Source organism: Peromyscus eremicus, chromosome 15 (genome assembly GCF_949786415.1).
Source record: "Peromyscus eremicus chromosome 15, PerEre_H2_v1, whole genome shotgun sequence".
NCBI lineage: Eukaryota > Metazoa > Chordata > Mammalia > Rodentia > Cricetidae > Peromyscus > Peromyscus eremicus.
Window position 1 is genome coordinate 53,270,148 of NC_081431.1, and position 22,448 is coordinate 53,292,595.

Below are 22,448 nucleotides of genomic sequence, written 5' to 3' on the forward strand. Positions count from 1 at the left end.
TAATGGACTTCCCAGAGTTGGCTCATCATCTGCAGCTGTACACATATTTCCAAAATTTCGTAATTTGTGAATGTATGACCAGTGAGAAGTTTGATAAATGTGCTCTTTTTTCTTATCTCAAAAAATAAGTCAAATTTTGCACATTTATATATTGTACATACAAATGGATTTCTTTTCCAACTGTCAATATCTCACAGATATCAAATGGTCAACAGTAGTTTGACTCCAGGAAACTCAAAAGCTTTCAGCATTTATGGGTTTAAGAAATGAAGAAAATATGATTTTCCTTCTAATAGACATAAAGACAGAGCTCTGTAGAGCACAATATTTATGAAAATTATAAAATAGTGAAACTCTTGAATGAAATTTGACAAAAAATACCATAGGTACATTTTCTTACCTTTATCTTTGAGTACACTTTGGATATTTCAGCTTTCCTCTGTCACACTGCACTCGAAGTTCAGACCCACTAATAGATGTCTCAGTTATGTACGCATCTCTCTTACAAATAAATTCAATATACTCGCCATGGAGAATGAGTGGTCTATTGTCAAAGTTCCATTTCAGCTGTAAATAATTTTTATCCATTTCAGCAAATGATAATGTGCAAGGCTCTGGACAAACACAAGAAATTAAGATGAAAACTATATTGATACATCTTGTACTAACAGTACTTTCAATGTTGCCCATATGGGACAACTTTCATACTCCAGACAGAGACAAGCAAGTTAGTTAGAATTATTGTTGGAATAAAAACATATGCTCACTCCTAGTCCCAAAAGGAACCTGTGTGACATTTACTCCTGTGGTGCTTGAGTCAAAGACTACACAGATAGTTACAAAAATTCATTACAATTCCTTTCCTTTGCTTTTTCAGAAAGTTTAAATAATGTGTCTGAGAGGTCACTCAGTGAAAAAGAGCTACCTAACATGGATAAGACCATATGCTGGGGTTTGAACATACATGTGTGAGTGTGTGTGTGTGTGTGTGTGTGTGTGTGTGTGTATGTGTGTAAATGTGTCTTCATTGTCTTCATATGGTTCTATGAGTTAACTCATTGTCTGCAGAGAGTAGGACATATACTTTGCCGCTAGTTAGTTTTTAATATGCATAGTCAATTATAAACATAATTTCCATTTTACTGTATTTTCAAAAAGGTAAGAAGTCTGATACCATGAAATAATTCACATAATATATAATATTCCTTTAAATATTATATATTTTTCAAGATAAACCATTAATTACTAATAAGGTGGCAATGTAGAAACAAGCTAGATTCTCAAATGTTGTGACCTATCTCCATCCAAAGCAGATGACAGTTTTCTCTCTTTTAAATTTCCAGTTGAGGAGTACGGAGACTGGATTCTATTTTAAATCCTAAATAATAAAAAGTGTTCAGGTTTGCCTTCAACTATGTATTAACATAAATCAGGACAAAAAAAGTTGAATACATATAATAGATAAATAAATATCTCTGATTTCTTCCCATGGTAAAAATAGCATTTTGAAAATTTTGAAAAAAAATAAAATATTTTCAAAATAGGGTTCCTTGTGTCTTGTTTGCCTCCTGGATGATGTAAAACCAAGGGAAACCTTCTGGGTAGATTTAAGATGTCCAGAGTTGTTAATGCAACATACCAACCATAGATTGCTACATACAACTATACAACCCGTATATTTATTCAGATGCTTTTAAAGAATGCATTGAGTATTTATAGGTCAAATGTTATGTGAGAGGTACTATAAGCAATATGCTAAGTTAAAAAAATAATGGGAAAGTGTCCTTAGAATCTTCAGGCTCTTTGTTAAATATTATTTTAATGAGGTCAAATTGAATTGTAATTTAAATTAGCATTGAAGGTAGAAAATACCAATTATTAGATACTAATTTATTGATTAGCTTGTATTGTTTATTGCCAAACATGACTTCACCTCCTTGCTACCTAGAACAGAATAACCTGGAAAAATAGATGAAACACAATAGGTTATTGCCCTCAGCTACCTGACCACAAAAGCTTACACCTGTCAACTACAACGTATGCCTTTGAAAGCAAAAGCCCCTAGGCTTGCTGCTGCTTAAGCTTCAGGAAAACCCATCAGCTTGCCTGCTCACCCTGCCTTGTGGTTTTAGAGTATAAAAGGAGAATGCAAACTAGACCTGCAGTTGAAGTCTTTTGGGATCTATCCTGGTTTCTGTCCACTTGTGAATATATCTCCTCTCTTCCATTCTTATTGGTGTCTGAGAGCTCATTCCAGAGACATTTCCCAAATAGTACTGTTTTATAAACCATGAGGTTTTACTTAAAATGGATTCATAGACTTTCTGCTTTCACTTATGACCGTGCACCTTATATAAAACCAAAAATTGTATCAAAAACTAAAAAAAAAATTGAAAAACAGATTAAAACTATAAGTATACGGGTATCTGAGAACCACATATGCAGTTAGTGAGTTGAAACCACTAGAAAAAAAGTATTTGGCGAGTTTTTTATTCTCAGTTCAGCTGAAAGGCTAAGTGTAAAATGACCAGTAACAGGCATATAACAAATAAAGTTTTTGACAGTCTCACAGGGTTGAGAGCAGAAAGAAGCATGAATGGGTCTGCTGGAGTTGGTAACTTAGAGTTTTGGACTGTAGCTAAATGAGCTTAATTCTCTAAGCTGTTTTTTGTTTTCCTTTGAAGTATTCATCGTTTTGTGACTGTTGCAGAAGGCTGAGTGAGCCATGTTAGTTGGATTGAAACTACACTGCATATTTGGTATTCTTCACATACACCATTGTCAGTCTAGAAGGAGGGAAAGAAAGGGAAGTCTCAGCGTAGAACCATAGAAAACAAGCATCTTCCACAACTGGATCTAGCCCAACTACCCCAATCCTAACCTTTAGCCAAAGGATGGAACAAGTATTCCATGGAATACGATCACAGTCCTAAACTCCTAAATTTGCTCACATATAACATTTACTGTTGTAGAAATGGAAAAATAGTAGCTAAACTTTTCATAGTGCCAGAAGGTGCTGTGTAGGCTTCTGGGGAAGGAGCCACATCACCAGGCTTACCCATCACTCAACTCTGCATATAACCATAAAGGTGCACTGGTTTATTAGTGACGTGACTGTTTGGGGGTTACTAGCTGCTTTCTGATCGGATTTGAATCCGGATTCATAGCTAGCGTTGTAATCCTGGCTGAAAGAAAGCCTATGGCTGGGGGGGGGGGTCATAGACCGGTACAAAACAGAGGAAGAGAGGAAAGAATGGGACACAGGACATCAGTAAGTACTTGTAAATGACTGTTGCCATGCCTCATGGTTACCTACCAGAACTAGAGGAGACCATATTGCTGAAAACACCACACACCTTGGATGCATGATACAGCAAATGTAAGCTAGAATTGAACATAAGCTAGACTTGAACTTGGAACTTCCTCCCTACTGATCAGCTTTCATAGTCACAGAAGAATCAATGCAGGCTACTGGTAGGAAAGTGAATGGCCTCATCCAGCTGAACTTTATGACGTATGACACAAACTTACTAATAAGACGTGCCAACTTGTAAAATAGTGGCATTAGTGATTTGGGGGTAACTAACTGCACTCTAATTAAATTTGAGACCCACCTCATAGGAGGGAATGCATGCCTGGAACAGTAAACCTGCTTAAAAAAATCTGTGGTAGGAGAGATCTCATAGTTGAAAGGGGGAAATGAATATTGTTATTTAGCTAAACTGATGTAGCATCAAGCTGCATTCCAAATATTTAAATTTATACTCAAAAACAGATACTACTCTCAGCCTAAATCAAAGAATCCTTTCTTTCCAGTGAAATGCTAATACATTTATACCATGTCCTCTAAGACCTAGGCAACATTATAGAAAAGGGTGTGGAAAGAATGTAGGACCTGAAAAATAGAGAGAAGGACTTCAAACTGATGTCTCCTGGGCAGGACAGCCATTGCAACTGCAGTCGCCGCCTGAGCTGAGCTCACCAACAGTCAGGCTGGGTGGAGGAGGGCCTCTATGATCCTACCCCTCACTACTGGACGATTTGCTATTGATATATTCAGAGAGAGAATCTAAATGAAATTCTTGCCTTCAGATGTATACCCAGTGATGACCCTACCAGACTCCAGTAGATATTGCAACATCATAGTCACACAGATGGCCCTTGTTAAACTAAACGAGTTACAAAACTAAAAGTCAAGAATCTGCGAAAGGGACTTGCTGGGATGAGGGGATGATAGGGCTAGGAGGGAGATAAGAAAGGGTGGGAGAAGCAGAGTCATCAGAATACATCATACACATGTATGAAATTGTCAAATAACTAACTTGATCACAAAAAATGAAGTAAGATTGTCAGACAAAAATAATGCTAACAATATCTCCAAGTCTTAAACTACATGTAGAATTAGAAGGCACAGCACACTAACACAGTGTGTGGAAAAAGTAAGCAAACAGGAAGTGTCCTAAAGTCTTAGAGAAGAAATAAAAGAATGATTCACATCAGATCTCAGAAATCAAAGTGCCATGAAATATAATTTATGGTAACAGTTAAGAGAATACCAGAGAAAAGCAAAAGAAACTCATAGACGGTAATATCATAAAACAAAAATGCTAATTTATCCTTAAGAGAAAAAAAGAGCATAAAACAGATAGAGTATCTATGAATGTGGTAAATGACAGCTATAACCCAAATGTGTCAGTAAGTACATTTTATATGCCAATGATTTAACTATTTTACCACAAAGAAAAATATTATCAGATTGTATAAGTATGTTTTGAAACAAATGAACTGTACATTACATGTAGGAAATACACTTAAAATACAAATCCAGAGGGGTGAAAAATCAAAATATGGAAAACTTTTTACTGCATAAGCTAATGTATTTCTCTCTCTCTCTCTCTCTCTCTCTCTCTCTCTCTCTCTCTATCTCTATCTCTATCTCTATCTCTATCTCTATCTCTATCTCTATCTCTATCTATCTCTCTCTAATTCTCTTTCTCCTTTCCATTCCCCCCCAAACCCACAAAACACTCACTAAATAAAAACAAAAGTTAGGGTAGAAATGGCGGAGAAGCTGGTGGAGCTGTGTGAGAGGAAGAACAAATATGATCCAAATACACTGCATGAAAAAAATTAAATACAAAATAAATTTCAAAAGCTGGCTCAGTAGGAAAGTTGACCACAAGACAATTAAAAAAGCAAAGTATTTTTATTTAATAAAGGAGTACTGCCTTAAAATCACAAAGAGCAACCAGCGTTATTTTATCTGCCTTGGTTTTTGTGCATCTAAGAAAACAGCATCACTAAACAGTATATCACTATACTAAAAGAAAAACTGAAAGAATTAAAATGAGAAAAACTTTTAAGTGTACAAAGAATTCACAGTATTTCTTTTGGTAACTGACAGGAAGACACAAATCGTGAAACCTTAGTTTCTGAGACTCACTAGAAATTCATTCCTTTATTCTTTAGGCCTCAGGACACTTGGACATTATTTTCTTCTCCTATATATTGTGTTAGCGTGCTGTGCACCCAATTCCACATACAGTTCAAGGCCTGGAGGTATTAGGATTTTCTTTGTCTATCTTTTTTTTTTTCATTTTTTTCATGATTAATTTAGCTATTTGACAATTTCATACATGTATATAATGTATTCTGAATACTTTTATTTTGTATTATAGTATCAATCACACTGAATTATAGTTTCTCACAACATTATGGCTTATTCATCTTAAAATGTAACATCAGATTAGTATGTAATGCACTGTTTGTGCTTAGTAAGCATTTGTAAGAGTAAATGGACTACAGTTATTCGTAATACAAAGGAAAATCAGAAGCTAGTGATTGAATAGGAGATTCGATAAAACAAGTAAAGAAAACAAAATGTTACATCTGTGTCACGGCACTTCTCAACAGCAGAGTGAAACAGAGGGGTGTTTAGCAGGTACATACCTAAACACAATGGCGGTGTAGTCCACACTCCATCTACACAATAGGCCTCCCTAGATCCTTGTAAGAAATGGTTATCAAAACACTGGTATTCTACCGAGGAGCCATTTTCATAGGTGCTGACTGCTGAACTAACAATGTCTCCATTTTTTATCGGTGGAGGAGATGTACACATTCCTTTAGATTCTGAAAAAATGATTTTACAGATTACAACAATGGCCACCATGAACTTTCAGTGTTTGATGATTACTACAGAAATAAAATGAGATACTTCACTGATTTAAAAGTGCTATTAGGGCAATTATCAACACTTTCTAGCATTGAAGATAATTCTACAATAAATACCATGCTACGCAATGTATTATCATAATTAGAACATCATATTGTAAAACTTGAATACATATTTACAACTAGCAAAATATTAACAATATGATTTAATATTTTCCCTTTTAGTCAAGCCAAAAGCATATACCTTCCATATGTATTATCTTGCTTTTCTCCTATTTAAGGAAATAGCCCCTAGATCCAAGGAATAAATAAAATCTCTTATATTCTGCCCTAAACCCTTTCTTGAGACAAAGGTTCCCAGCAAATCCTGAGTAAACCAAAGCTTTACAGGGCTTCTGCATGAGGAAAATCAACTCTCAGACAGTATGGGGTTATTTAGGAAACCTCTCCATTTCTCTTCATAAATAGTCATTCAGTGGAAATCTGTTGGCATAGTCATGCTTTGGGAGTGTGTATGCTGACTAGAAGCAGAAAAGTGAGTCACTTCCAACTGTGGTTAGAAGACAAAGCTGCAGACACTAATCGAGCATCATGTCCAATGTTAATTCCTTTACCTCTTCTAACACACACGGGGTATCTCACATCTCCTCTATTGCACTGCACAGATACCTCAGACAGTCGGGTTGTTGGAGACAAGTCATATCCCTGTTTACACACAAAATCTATTAAGTCTCCATGTAAAATCTTGCCCTCGTATCTCCACTTCATCTGTATGTTATTTCTGTTCATGTGATCCACATCAATAGTGCATGGCTCTGAAAAACAAAACGCTCTTTTAAAATTATCAATAATCTGACAAATATGTGAGCAATATATTTTAAAATAATAATTACAATAGGCATCTAAAGTAATATTATAATTTGACATTCATCATTATTAGGGCCTATACATCATCTTAGATGAAGAAGTAACATATGTAGAGGCACAGACAGGGACTGAGGGGTGTTTCCACACTGGCCACTACATCGGACTCATTGGCTCCAGGTTTCAGCACCCAGAAAAATATAGGATTCTGTGGGGCAAAATGAATTACTTATTTTTTTAACTTTCCTCTCAGGTAATATATGGGTTTACTACTAGGGATTCTGACTTGGGGAGTTTGGTCTTGGAGGCCCTTAGCTGGGAGCCTTTAGATAGGAAGTCTGGACACAACTCGGAGCTGGTTTGGGGTTAAGCAACAGAGCTGTGTGGAGGGGCAGAAATAAGGAAGAACATTTTTATGTGTCCCTTCTCCATCTGCAGGAGACAGAGATCAAGCCACAGGAGGGCATGGTAGATATCCTCTGTGGAGGTGGCAGGGAGGGAGGGGAGTAGGTTTGCTTTCCCACCACAACATGGGCCTCTTCGTTCTTTGTCTCAAGATTCAGGCAACATAAGTTGTTCTATCTGGTCATAAACCATAGGCCCGTGTTATGACAATATCAATAATAAAATATATACTTTATGACTGCCAAATTAATTTGTTATATATTTCTTATTTTCATGATGTCATAGATTTTTAAACCAATTAGTTTCCAAAAATTAAACCATTACTTCAGGTCATTAATCAACAATATTAAACATAATTTTTAAATTAACTACCTTCAAGCAGAACATGCATTTAATTTATAAATATTTATAGAGAAACTTCCATTCAATCCATAACTATGAATAAGAACTCATGGAGCTCATACTGAAACAGAAACTTCCATAATAAATCATAAATATAATAAATACATAAATTGTTGTGGTTTGTAACCATCTTACAGCTGCACTGTAAGTTATGAGGGCTGTATAGGAAAGACTATCAAAAAGGCTGAAGGAAGGGAGTGTGCCCTCTGAATTAAAATGATTCTGGTAAGCCTAAATGAGAATTACACTTGATAAGGTTTTTAAGGATTTAAACCTTGTTGTTTTCAGATGGAAGGGAGCCATCAATACAAAGATCCCAAAATGAAATTATGGCGAAGATAAAGAAAGCAGTATTGCTGGAGCATTGTGAGAATGAGGAGATGTACAAGGAGATGCTAGAGAGACTCATGTCTGGAGACTGACGCAGATGGAAAGCTGCACCCTTGTGCTGCTGTTTGAACCTGCTGTGGAAGAACAGTCGGTCTAACAGACAACAAGATGGTAATGATCTCTCCTTGTACCCTGCTGACAAAGGTGACCCTTGCTTAGCGTATGCTCTGATTCATTAGTGTTAGCTCAGAATGTCTTATGGCAATTGTTCCAGGAGCAGAATTTTTTAGTTAATCTTGCTATTCCTTATGAAGTTGTTTCACTGCTATTTTAACTGAGTATCTGTCCTCAGGAAGCCTATATTTCAGTTCAACACAATATCAATCACATCACCAAAATTCAATATCAAAGCATTTATGACAATATAATAGTAACAGGAAAATTATAATTGAAGATGTATTTGATGTGATGGGCACAGCATTCTCAGAATGACTTGAAGGGTAGAAGAAACCACAAAGGCTAAAACTGAAGGTGTCTATGTTTTGAAACATTATAAATAAAATCAAGAAAAATATTTCCAATGTACTTGATTCTCGATGGTTAATATAAATTATGTTGCTACAGTGCACATGAAAGCTGAATGATGATGAATGATTAAGGAAATAACAAACCTGAGCCACTAGAAAACTGAAAGCTGCCTAACTAAGTTATACATAAACAAACAAAATTAAAATCATTGTAATAATTAGATAAACAACACGATAATTAAAATATCCAAAGTTTAACTAGGCTTAAGAAAACTGTAACTTCAATTTCTTAATGGAAGAGTTATAAACCAGAAATAAATATCTGAAGGAAAATTCAACAATTAAGAAAAAAATTTCAGATATTTGATCTGGAAATATAAATTCAGGAAATCTGAAAAAAATGTAAGAAAATAAAAGAGGAAAAAATAAATATAAGTAACTTTTTAAAGAAAAATGTAAGTATTTTAAGTATAAAAATATTTTGCTGCAAAATTTATCGTTGTGTAAAAATGTTAAAACACTGAATATATGTCAATGAAGTGATTATTTGAATTATTTATGGTACATAGACACTATGGAATACTACGCAGACATGAAACCATCAAACCAGATTGACACCACATTTTAAGTGGAGAAAACATATCCCACACACAGTACAAAGCATGTTTGCATTGTGATCTTGTTTGTGTGTGATACTATTGTATACATGATCTAAGTCACCCACAGCAGTTAGTTCAGACAAGATTTGGAGAATGACAAAGGACCATTGGGTGAGGAAGGAAGTGGATCGAAGTTCTTAGCAATGTACTCTGACAAAAAAAAAAAGGGGGTGCCCTTCTCTCCCAATGGTGATCTGAGGGCACCACAAGTAAAGATCGTGAGGTCTACAGAGGAGAAATCTGCAGCTAGGCAGGACACTACACATAAACGATGTGGTCACAAGGTTTAAATATTGTCACTGGATTGTACACTAAGTGTGCTAAAAATGACCAATTATATGCTATGTATATTTTTATAATAAAATTAAAATGCAAAAAATGAATGTAGATCCATACTAGGATGTAACAGGTCTCCTGTTTAAATAAATCATGGAAATATGTGTAAGAAAGCATTTTTTTTTTTTGCTGTAAACATTATTTTAAAAAATGCTACCAAAATAAATAAATACGTGTTCTCTTGCTTACCCAAGCAAACAGGTGGAGATGACCACTTCCCTTGTTCGCAGCGAGATGTTTTGGATCCGCTCAGTAAGTAATACTCATTGCATCTGTACTCCACTGAAGACCCTGTTGTGTAACTTGCCAGTAAGCCATCAACAACAGCACCATTTGCTATTTCAGGCGGAGGCTTACAGTTCTCCTTATTTTCTAAGAAAAGGGATTGTTTGGAACTTTAATAAACTGATAGCAATACAACGATACAGTTATCCAAACACGGTATCTCAATATTTGTGCTGTCACTTAGACAATTGTTTCTAAGTTAATCAGAAATACAAAACTTCTTAGCTTAAGCATTTTTTTAAAGTATATTAATCAAGAACAAAGAGCAAGAACAAATTCATGTATGTTTCTTCATTCCTTGATGATAAAGCGACTATGATAAGGATGTTCTTAAATGCTAGTACGATCCTAAAGATTGCAGTCCACTCTGAAACTGCACTGGGCCTTATTCACTCCTGTTTTCTTCCTTCTCCTTTCTTTTCATCACTATTCTCAATTAACACATGGATGAAATATATACTCTCTCCCAGTTTCTCTTCCTCAGTTAATTTATTTAACCTCTTTTGTAGTTCTTTTTTTTTTTCTTATGTAATAAATAGGTAAGCATGTTTGGGGAACTTTATTCAATATTTAATCAAAACATGGGAAAGATGGTAGGAAAGATGGCTATCAGGAGTGAGTTTAGCCTTGTGATATCCTTCAATAAAATCAAAACCAAGGGTGTGCCCCTTAGACGCTGCAAGGTTTAGAAGGATAAGATGCAAAATTCCAATCAGCAGGATTTACCTGTGGAGAAGGAGAGAGTGCCCTGTACTGACCACAGAACATTGGGGAGGGGAAGTAGTCATACTCATGGCCAACTACTAACTGGACATCCATTTACAATACATATCTGAAATAGATATTATAACATTTGCTATATTCAAATTACTTCTTTAATAAAACACATCTCACATGTGTGTGGTCAATTAAACTCCACAAATCACGGAGTTAACACAACTTCCACAACAGCCTAGCAGTAGTCCACTTTAAATGATGTTTTGACTCTGAATTATTAATTTGGTCTAAATTCTAAAATACACCTACATACTCAAAAATCCACACAGTAGATTCAGTAGATACGTGTCTCTAAATTTTGCAAGCATTAGTGTCTGGCCTTGCATAGTCAGACTGAGCAGATGAAAAGAGCATCATAGACTTAAATGATAGAAGTATACACATACCAACACACTCAGGTGGCAGCGTCCATTGGCCACGATTACAAGTTATTGTACTTGATCCCCGGAGATGGTAGCTACCTTCACACCTATATGTCACTTTATCCCCACTGTAGTAAATCTCAGAGTGTGCTTGTGCAGCACCATTTTCAATGGAGGGCGGTTTCTCACAGGCTACCTTCTCCTTCTCTTCTGTGAAGGTACAATTAAAGAAAGAGACCATTGAGCTACATAGTATTTTAGGAGACACTTATTCAAAATACTACCAAGTAGGGAGAGTAGCAGAGGGTAGACTGAATAAGAACAAGGGAAAATGACACATATGTATGAGAATGTCACAATAAATCTCATTGTTAAATACACAACTTAAAATAATAATGAAAACTAACTTAAAAAGGTATTACCTACCAATGCATTTGGGAGGTTCAGTCCATTTCCCATTTTCACAGAGTAGTTCTTCTGAACCCTGAATCACAAAATTAAGTTCACATTCTACACGAACTGTTTCTCCATGACGGTAAGTTGTTGAATGTGGTTGAATTTTGGAATTTTGAGGCACAGGTGGAGGAGGACATCGATTTCTTCTTCCTTGTGAAAGAATATCAGCCTATTTAGTCATGTAATTATAAAAAAATAAAGATTTATTGGTAATATTTATGGTGTAAAGAACCATAGAAAATATGGCTGACAGGCACCAGGGAAAACCCTTTTCTGACTGCTCTCTGACATGGCATCCCTTTCCACGAGTGGAATCTGTCAATTGTTTCTTAAAGAAAGATGATGAATTAGTATGAGGTTATGTGACATGGTGGTCAATATAGATTTGCAATGCCATTCTTCCTGGAAGACCCTTTCCCTACTGGCTTTGAAAAATCAACCTGCTGCGCTATGAGAGTCCAAATAAAGGACACCAGATGGCAAGGGTTAGAGGACTACCTCAACCAAAAGCCAGCAAGCCTGTGGCTCAGCAGCCTGCAAAGTACAGAGAGCCACCAACACCCGCAATGAACTTGAAGTATTACTGTCAAGCCAGACCTTCAAGCTGCACTGATGTAGCTCAACAGCCATGGCCAATGAGGCCATGCCCACACGCTGACCTACAGGACCAATCAAGCAATATTCTTGGGTTATCTTGAGTATTTTACAGTCACCGTCCCCTTCCGTCCTAAACAAATTCCTCATATATTATAAAGATAAAACTGTTCTCTTCCATTGCTACATATCCAACTTCTTCTTCTGTTCTCAAGTACCCTTCCAAGTCCCTTTAAAATGACACCTGTCATTGTGTTTAGGGTCCAAATAAATAAGCTCAGATAATAGCCACACCTCAAGATCTTTAGTCAACCCCCGAATTTCTTTTGCCTCATGAATTTACTATGCTGGCTCCAGGATTAGGATGAGGATATCTGTGGCTGGGAAGTATATTTCTCAATATATTATTATACTGCACACAATAACTATTAATTATAAAATTACAGGTATGTGGCCATGCTAATTTGGAGGGTGTGCAAAACAGGCAGTAAGAACATGATATATTTTTGAGACAATATGCTACAGACCACTTGCTACCAACCCCCTATACGGTTATACCGAGGCTGTTGGGCTCAACTAAAAAGTTGCTAAAACTTCAAAGCAATTGCTCACTACATTACAGAATTATGATAGGTAAAGGCACTGTCACCCATATCCTGTCCAGACACCTCTTCCCTTCCTGCTGGCATCTATTTCAATCACACTTTCCTGTTGCACTCCCATGTCTTTGGCCTGCCTGTCAATAATAACATCATTTCCTAGATTACAGAAATAGTGGCTATTGTACCTTTTGTTTCTCATCCCTCATCAAATCCTCAGATTTTTATTTTTTAAGACCCAGTTCAAACATTATCTGTCCTTTCTATGAATATGGAAGAATTCTCTCACACTGTACTAATCAAAATCTTGAATGTTTACTCACACACTTGTACTTAAGTTTCCTCTGCCACATGAGGCCCCTCTATGGCTATGAAGTGTTATCTTCTGAAGGTCATCACAGCACCCCTTTGAACACAACCAGTGATAGAAATCAAACCTTAGCTATTACATGTCTGGACTGCTCTAACTAGACGACCGACCTCATTTTCTATTTCCCCTTCAGGCTAATATTCTTCTGCTGTCTGTGCTTCCTACTCCATTGTTTTAGAGATGGATTTTTCACATCAAGAAATGTGTGGCCAATTAAGAAAGTGCCTCACCCAGCTACAGATTGAAAATGTATGACAGATGCTTTAAAATATTAAACACAGGGCTGTGGAGGTAGCGAGACTGATAAAGTGCTTGCCTTATAAACAGGGAGTCCTGAGTATAATCCCTAGCATATGTGAAAAAGCCAGGTGCAGTGGCAGTTACCTGTAACCCAGCACTAGGGAGGTGGAGATGGAGGCAACCCGATGTTCATTACCTAAGCAGGCCAAACAATTCAATAAGCTCAGGTGCAATGAGAGAACTGCCTTCCGAAACTACCAAGGAGAGGGGCCAAGGGAAACACCTGGCAGGAACCTCTAGCTTCCATGTGCACACATGCACATGCACGCACACAAACATATGCACACACTACACACATATACACTCAGATATACACATGTTAAATATAACAGATAATGCTTAGTACACAAAGGTATACAAAGCTTAGTTTCTCCAGATAGAAGACTTGATATGTAATAATTATTTTCCAAATAGTTCTGGAATTATAATTAGATGTGAACATTCAGAGAGCATAGAGATTAAAGCTCATTTTTTTAAGTATAAAATTTTTAAAAGTTACCTTCACATACAGGAGATTCTGGATACCAGCCAAAGTTATAGCACTGAATTAAATCAGATCCACTTAGATAATAATTTTCATGACAGAAAAATTGAACTACATCTCCTTCTTCATAGGTTTGCTTTACAGGATGAAAATAGCCATTTTCTATTAATCTCAAAGAAGAGCACATTAATTCTAAAAAAAAAATATGAAAGAATAGATAAAAATAACAAAACATATTTATTTTTCCTAGTAGAAATTTACTATTTACAATACATATCTGGAATAGGTATTATAACATTTGCTATATTCTGTTCTATAAGTTGATTAATACATTTTTTATCTTGTTAAATATCAGCAGGTTTAAACGAAATTAGTTACAATAGCTAAAATGAGCTTTTCCTATTTGAGAGCTTTCGATGACAGAAGTCTACTATTAACTAAGTCACAACTGAGAACAAAACTAAGAGTCACGGAAAGTTACTGGCAGGGACAACGTGTAGGAGATGAACCTCTGCAGGAAAGCTCTTCCTGATGTGAGAACCTACTGTTGCACTGCGGTGTGAGGGACCACCCGTGGGGGTGGCACTCTGCTTCCTCCGCCTGCTTCCCTGTAGCGGTGTAGTAGCCAGCGGCACATGAGTACTGCACTTTCTCCTTCACTGGGAACGTTCTCTGCATCGTGGAATAATTGCCATGATACAACTCAGGGGCCAAGCATGTCTCTGAAAAGTTAAAAATTTGTCTTAGGAACTTTGATAAGCTTCACCAATACCCTAGAAGAGTAAAAAGAAGTTACGAAGTGTATCTCATTGAATATTAATAATGTGTGGCAAAGCCAACTGTTGCGAAACGGGAAACATCACTCTGCCTCGGCCTCTGTGATTTCCTTTTCATATTCGTGTAAGCCACCTCTACCAGACTTCTACTTTGAAATACCGGGCCGTTGTACTTGACCAAAGGCCTCATTTCAAATGCAGTCTTGTGAAGAAATGTTTTGATTAAGTGTCATCTGTGGATTTGCATAGTTTAAACAACTTCTACTGTCAAACTATCTAGCAAAGAGGAAAATATTTGCATGAATTATACAGAAAGCTTAGTAGTGTTCTTTCACTTTGAACACTTCAGCTCTTTCTTAATAGTCCAAAGTAAGATCTGATGAGGCAAGAGACTTGCTGGAGTTGAGAACCCATGGATTAAGAAAACACCAAGCATGTGAGAAAAGCAAAATACTGTCAACTTCTCACACAGAAGAGACACAGTGGAAAATCAATTATTACAAAATAAAACTGTCTCTCGAGTGAAACATTAACCTCATAATACCTTATGCTCAGTTTCAGAAAATAACATTATTGTGTGTGTACCTTGCTCCTTCCTGCAGGACGGTTGAGAAGACCATCCTTCAGGAAGACACTGGACCACCTCCTCATCCTTCCCTCCAGTGGTTTTGTATCCTGAAGTGCAACCATAGCGCATGCTCTCTTGAATTTTGTACAGTACTTTCTCATCAGAGACATAACCGTTCCTTAGGACAGGCTTCAGGCATTTTTCTGTGTTGTGAAAGTAAATGTGCTTTAGTTTCATGATGAAATTACAATGTCAATCCGCTTCATAGTAGAATTCAGATTATGCTTTACTAAACTGAAAAATGAACACAAACATATAATATTACTCTTAGTTGGAACTTTGAGGAGTAAAATAATTTTCACTCCTTGATATAGTTCAGTTTTGGAAATATCTTGTATGCCCTGCATAAAATCCCTTTGGAAACGGATTCAGTTTGACATTAACTGTTTTTGTATTTACAAATTTCTATTTTTATAGCCACTCCTACGCTTATCGCATTTTCTTTTGGAAAATACACCAATAGCTTTTCACTAATTGTCAGTAATCACAAGCAAAAGTAATTTCTTCTTGATCTATTTGATGTTTTATTGATTGTTTTATAATGTAATCAAAAACATATTTAACGTATAATCAAATAGTTCTAAAGCATTTTACTATAAAATCTTTATTCATTTATTCTTTCAGAAAATATTTTGGGATCACCTCACTGTACAGGATCCAGCAGTCAGTGTACAAAAACTGACTAAGTCATACTGAAAACCTTTGAGCCTACAATCAAGATTTTGATAAATATATGCAAAAGTAATTTATAATATAATAACAATACTTCACATTAAAATCCTTATCATTTTCATAAGCCATATTATTGAACCTTTACGACAAAGCAATCTAGAAAGGTTAAAAGACTTGTCCAAGGTTAATATTAGCACAAACACATTTAGTGTGAGCTGAGCTGTGTGACAAACCCTCTATGTGAAAGTTTCTACTGAAGCAACATTAACTCCATTTTTTGCATTAGAAACAAGCTAATATTTTGAAGTCACTTCCATAGGGATTGTGCTGAAATTGTATGCAATCAGTTGATTGTAGAGATTCTATTTTGACCATTATGCTTCCATGCCAATCTCTGCAATGTTCTATTTCTTTTCTTTCTTTCTTTTTTTTTTTTTTTTTTTGAGACAGGGTTTCTCTGTGTAGCTTTGCGCCTTTCCTGGAACTCACTTGGTAGCTCAAGCTGGCCTCGAACTCACAGAGATCCGCCTGGCTCTGCCTGTTCTATTTCTTAAGAGAGCAAATTCAAGGCATGTGACTTCTTTCTATGATGTTATAGTGAGATTTATACTATATGTTCTGTGTTAATAGAAAAAAGTCATATTAAATTCTGGTCTGTCCTGAAGTCACAGAATGAGTGATTAGCCTATGCAGTTCTGTTTACTAGGTATATCAATCACAGCTACTACCATACCAAAATTCCTCTTCTGAATAGAAAGGACTTAAGGTAAGCCCTTTGCTCTGGAAAACGGGAATTCAGGGGACTCTCGACTTAAGACATTTTACATAAGCACAGAGAACTCAGTGATAAAGTGACACACCATTCCATGAAGTAATGCAATGAGCCCATTATGATACTACTCACAAATCTGAAGCCAGTATGCAGAAAACTTTGGTTCTCAATGGATAGGAAAAAGAAAAGTGGGCATGCAGATGAGTGACAAATACAACACGAAAAAGCACTAGAATGGCTCATCCCTTATGAAACCAGGCCTTACATTTTATTCTGGCTTCCTATTAAAGATTATGAATATGAGAAGTTCCTCCATACTCAAAGTAGTCCAAATGCACCTGTCATTTGCATCATGAAAAATAACATTTTTAGATATTTCTTCACAAGCACTATTAAGAACAGATGAAATGACTTATTGATACAAAAGCATCCTGCACAGAATTTCATGTCTGGTATTTTTATAATGGCAATTTTGCTATTATCTATGCAAAGTTTAACCACTGTTCGCATTTAATATAGGTAAGCATTCTCTTCTCAGGAACGAGTTTATAAGCATCGCGCTGACAGCATGCACTGACTTACTGAAGCACCGTGGCTTCGGAGACCAGCCCTCTGTTGTACACCTGATTTGCTCTTCTTGCTTCCCACTTCCGGTTGCATAGCCAGCCAAGCAGAAGAACGATAGCTTTTTGTTTATGCTCATTGGAAAGTAAAAGCTTCTAAATGTATAATAGTATTGGGCAATCCTCCCATTTTCCACCGTAGGAAAATCACACGGTTTCTCTGAAATGAGGAAAACTCAAGTTGTAAATGGAAAAACATGCAAACCCATGTAACTTGTGATCAAACAACATTCCTAAATATTTTTTCTTTTTTGCAGATTCTTCAGTTTGCAGTTACTTTCATAACCCAAGCTTAGAAGTGATATTGTGACTATCTAAATATCTAATATCACGCCCTCCCCTCTATGTATCTGCTAGCAATTCTGAACAGCTGTGTTACTCAGAATAACTGACAGATGATTCCTTCCTGGAACCTTGTTCTAGCTTTGGAGAATAGCATGCTCATAGACACATCCTGACATCACATATGCAATCTTAACATTTCTGGAAGTCACATTGGTAGAAGTAAAAACAAAAATAAAAGCTTGGATTGTTTCAACAATAGGTTTTATTTAATCCAATGTGTTAAAATGTTTTACATTCTTTGTGATTACTCTTTCAATCCAGCAGGCATTTCATTCACAGAACAGCTCTGCTTGGACTAGCTGTGTTTTCTTTCTCAGTAACCATAGAGCTGACATTATACTGGCAGGGAGTTGATTCCAAGACTTCCCTGTAGATGCCAAAACCCATGGATGCTCCAATCTCTTAGATTGAGGTTAAAAATTTGCACATATCCTACACACCTCCACCCATGTGATCTGAATCATCTCTGGATGCTTAGAATTTTTAGTACAATGACTACCCAGTGTTTTATGACTGTGAATTCAAATTCAAGCTTTATTTCTGGGACCTTCCTGGATTTTTTCCAAACTAATTTCCATCTGAAGTTGGATGAACTCACAGATGGGGACCCAGAAATGCAGGCTGCCAACCTGTGTGACTAGTGTATGCTACATTAGAACAAATGAGGTCGCTGAGATATACAAACTGAACACAACTGTATGATAAGTGGCTTTTCTTTTAGAAAAGGGGCATATAATCAATTAAAAAAAATTTCAACAATAACTTCGAAAACAAGATTGTTTAAGTGGCCAGAGAGCAAATATTTAGCTTGATGAATGATTGGGAAATTCACATCAAACCACCATTACATTACTGCAATACCACTATAAAGACTGCAAGGTAAAGGACAAATGCTCACAATGACTGGAGAAATGGAACCTCTCATACATGAGAAAGCATATTGGAGATACTTATTAAAGCAGAACTCATACAAGGTCACCTCCTAGAAAGGCACACAGTGAGTTCAAAGACACAGAAATCACTTTTATGTGATTACTGTTCATAACAGCATCGGACTGCAAACAACCTAAGTTCCCTTTAATGGCAGCAAAGATAACGGTACAGTTTAGACCGGTGGTTCTCAACCTTCCTTAATATTACAACCCTTTAATATTAACAGTTCCTCATGTTGTGGTGATCCCCAACCATAAAATTATTTTGTTACTACTTTTATAACTATAATTTTGCTACTGAGATTAATCGTAATGTAAATATCTGATAGGCAGGCTATCAGATATGTGACCCCAAAAGGGTTGTGACTCGTAGGTTGAGAACCACTAGTTTAAACAATCATACAACAGAGTGGGCTGGATATAAGCCCACAATTTTCAAATCGTCCTCAAAAGCATAACAGTGAGTGAAAAAAAGTTAGTTTCATGTAAGTGTTTGAGGAGGCAAAGTAAATCATGGTAAAGAAGTCAGAATGGTTACCTCTGTGCTTTGCTGCTGCTTTAGGCAGAAAATAATGGTAGTGACAGTCAGGGCTGAGAAAAACAGGACAAAAATCATAGGCATCATGCTACTGCCAGCATCTAATGAAACACGTGCAGTAGAGTCCCTAAGAACTCTAGCATTTCCCATACCCAAGCACCAGGAGTTTACAATGGAAAGACCCAAAATAGCTGTGCTATGGAGAACAGTGATGATCCCAAAAGCCACTGTTCTGGACAGTGACAACACCAGCCAATGGGCAGACTCTCCTGGGTTATACCATATGTCCCCAGTCCTGGACCTGCTCCTCCAGCACCAGCAGAGGCAGCAAACATGACTTAATGAATGGAAACTCACCAGAAAAGAGTCAAGAAGTCACCATAATAGAAGAGTCAACAGACTACACAATAAACATTAGATGAAACATGCTTTGCAAATAGGCCCAGAACTTCACAACTGCATGATGAGTATCCTTAAATGCATAAGTAAAGACACTGGCAATACAGATTAGGAAAAAATAGAGCGACTGAAGACAAGACAAGTGGTTCTCTGAACATAAAAACATGCAACATAAATAATCCATCAAGTATATAAAGTAGCAGAATAGTTTTAGGGGAAAGAACTAATAAATACAATAAATGTAAAACTTTTTATTTTCTTCTTTATGATGGCAAAGTTCCTATATTGCACAATTCCAGGGGCATCAACCACATTCTGGGCTTCAGAGGTTTAAGAAGAAAGCAGAAACTATGAGACAAATGATGGATTTTATACTATCAAAATCAGGAATTACTTTAGATAAAATCACTGTCCATGAGAAATACACATAATGTTTAACAAAGGATTTGAAAGATCAAAAACTGCCAAGAAGTTACATTTAATAGTCCACAAAAGGCTTCCCAAAATCTATCTATCAAAAGGCATAAAGTAAGATAATTGGAAAAAAATGTATATCTCAGAAGTCTCAACATCCAAAGAGAAATAGGAATAAATGTACAAACTTCGTAAGAAGCAAGGGACCATGCAGAAATAATACTGAGATATCACTAGGCAATGACAGGGTCTCAGATAGGAGAATTTGAAGTATTCATAAGGAGGGTGAGAGGCAAGAATAACACGCTAATTTGGGGGAGATTATAAGCTCTGAAGCAGAAATTATATACTGTTTTGCAAAGTGTTCTATTGTTAAGTGCCATAGAAGTCCAGCACAAGTCAGAGAGATGACGTGATCATATGGCCATATTAATTTCAGAGCTATTCATGGATGAGTGGGGATTAGAATAACTATATGCCCATCATTAGAAGAACAGATAAATAAAATACATGAAATTCTACAACAATTAAAAGCAATGTGGAAATAATAGTATCTCATAAAGTAAAACATTTAGAAGATAAAAGTCTTCAATAAGGTTTCATTATTATGAGGGCAAAATGTAGTGATATGTATAGTAAAGCCTTTGTGTCTGGCTTGAGGAAAATGTTTCAGCAAAGCCTTTGCTATGCTTGGGTTAATCAGTAGAGGCTGAAAAGTTGTTTTGAGACTGTTTAAACCTTGAAGAAATGTTTTTGTTTCTCCCCTCTGGAGAATCTGTACTTGGTACTATGTGAGAGCTTGCAGCTGCACCAACCTTGGTCATAAAACACTCACTCCTAGCAGACCTGGAATTCTTTTGTTTATTCATATTTATTCCTATATTTCTTTGGATGTTAAGACTTCTGTGATTCCCTTTTTTCCCCTAATTATCTTGCTTTATGCCTTTTGATAACTGGATTTTGGGGAGTCTTTGTAGACTGTTAAATGTTACTTATTTGATTATGGCAAGCCATAATCAAAAGAGACTGAGATATGTGTGGGTTGTCTGCTCTCATGGGAAGCTAGAACAAGATGACTTTGGTAGTTGGAACCTTTCCCAGCTCCAATTAACCTTGTATATGTTTGAATAAGGTAACTAGAGTGAGCTAGCTGGGTGTCAGTCTTTTCCAAGAAGGCTGTGCCCCTCTGCTCCTTTGCAAAATAAAGGCTTAGCATCTTGGTGAGCTTCTCTCTCTACTGTGGCACCTACGACCTAACATCAAACAACAGCAAAACTCATTTTAAAAAATGCATACTTTACAAAGCCATTTTCATATGTAATAGCATGCCCAAACTCTGGAGTGGGTCCTAGGAGAAATGTAACTTGAGATCAGGGGTAGAATTAAGTCACTTCTTACCTATGAGGTTCTCAAATGGTGTTGTGACTAGCACAGGAATATTGTTCCTGTCTGCAAGATTACTTTCTTTACTTGTGTGAAATAAGAGTAACATAGTTTCATTTATACAATATTATTGGTAGAATTATAATTATAATTAATTTATTTATTATTAATAATTAATTAATATTAATTTAGAGGAGTTCTGGCTGGTCACTGACTAGCCAGCCTAGACTTAACCTTACCATCTAATGACACTGACTACGTCCCAAGTAACTCCCACTGGTACATTGCCCACCTTTCACTCACATCCGGTTTACACTCTAGGAAGTCTATCCATAAAGATCTGTAATAGTAAATCTGTAGTGTTGCTATCTCTGGACAATTTAATTTATAGCATTGTTGTGACAGAGTCACCTCTGTAGCCTTTCTCCTCCCCGGTGCTCCTGTTTCTATAATCTATAATATTGCCCTCAAAGTAATTGCTATTTAATAGCTCCAGACAATGAAAATAGTACCATGAGTAGAAATCTTGGGGATGATTTTGTTCTTTTTCAGATTTCCCTCATTAAACTCTAGCTATAAGAGGAGAGAACTAAATTATGCAAGAGTTAATATTATGAATGAATTCTTACCTAAAAATATAATTAAGGTAATATGCATTGATTTCCAAACTGCTGTATATTAACCAGAAAACCTTTTAAAGTCGTTAGATCCTGGCTTCCTATGCCCCCAAATCTAGATAAAGGAGTTTACTTTGATTGTCCAAGGTACACTACTATAAAAAAGCCACAGTTACGTCCAAAGAAACATTATCAAAATGTTAAAACAAGTTATTTAAAGCATGTATTACCAAATTGGTATATTGAAACAAAATAATTAGGTTAACATGTAATAATTAGGTAACAAGTAATATGACCGTTAGACTCTCGTTTTTCCATTTATACTGTAGAGAATAAAGAATACCAAAAGCATTAACGTTACCTTCTGCACAGAGTTCTCCTGAGATGAATAACATAAAAATAAATAGCGAGCATCTCACCCTCAT

The 22,448-nt window shown here is 36.3% G+C and overlaps 1 protein-coding gene across 1 annotated transcript; it reads right to left on the reverse strand.

The window, feature by feature from the left end:
• Positions 1 to 402: 402 nt before the first annotated feature.
• On the reverse strand, positions 403 to 22,448 carry F13b (coagulation factor XIII B chain). The gene is made up of 11 exons (XM_059281131.1): positions 22,385 to 22,448; positions 17,355 to 17,555; positions 15,286 to 15,471; positions 14,470 to 14,646; positions 13,940 to 14,116; positions 11,548 to 11,727; positions 11,146 to 11,331; positions 9,887 to 10,069; positions 6,789 to 6,989; positions 5,950 to 6,132; positions 403 to 614 (listed from the first exon to the last, which is right to left on the reverse strand). Exons 1-11 carry the CDS (start codon positions 22,446 to 22,448, stop codon positions 403 to 405), a joined length of 1,950 nt encoding a protein of 649 aa, XP_059137114.1.

Excerpts from the sequence above, each read along its gene's own strand:
- F13b (XM_059281131.1), bottom strand. The coding sequence starts at position 22,448 with ATGAGGGTGAGATGCTCGCTATTTATTTTTATGTTATTCATCTCAGGA. Across the intron at positions 14,647-15,285 it reads GTCCTGCAGGAAGGAGCAAG|AGACATGCTTGGCCCCTGAG; the intron begins GTACACACACAA and ends TTAACTTTTCAG. Across the intron at positions 11,728-13,939 it reads AGAATCTCCTGTATGTGAAG|GAAGAAGAAATCGATGTCCT; the intron begins GTAACTTTTAAA and ends TTCTTTCACAAG.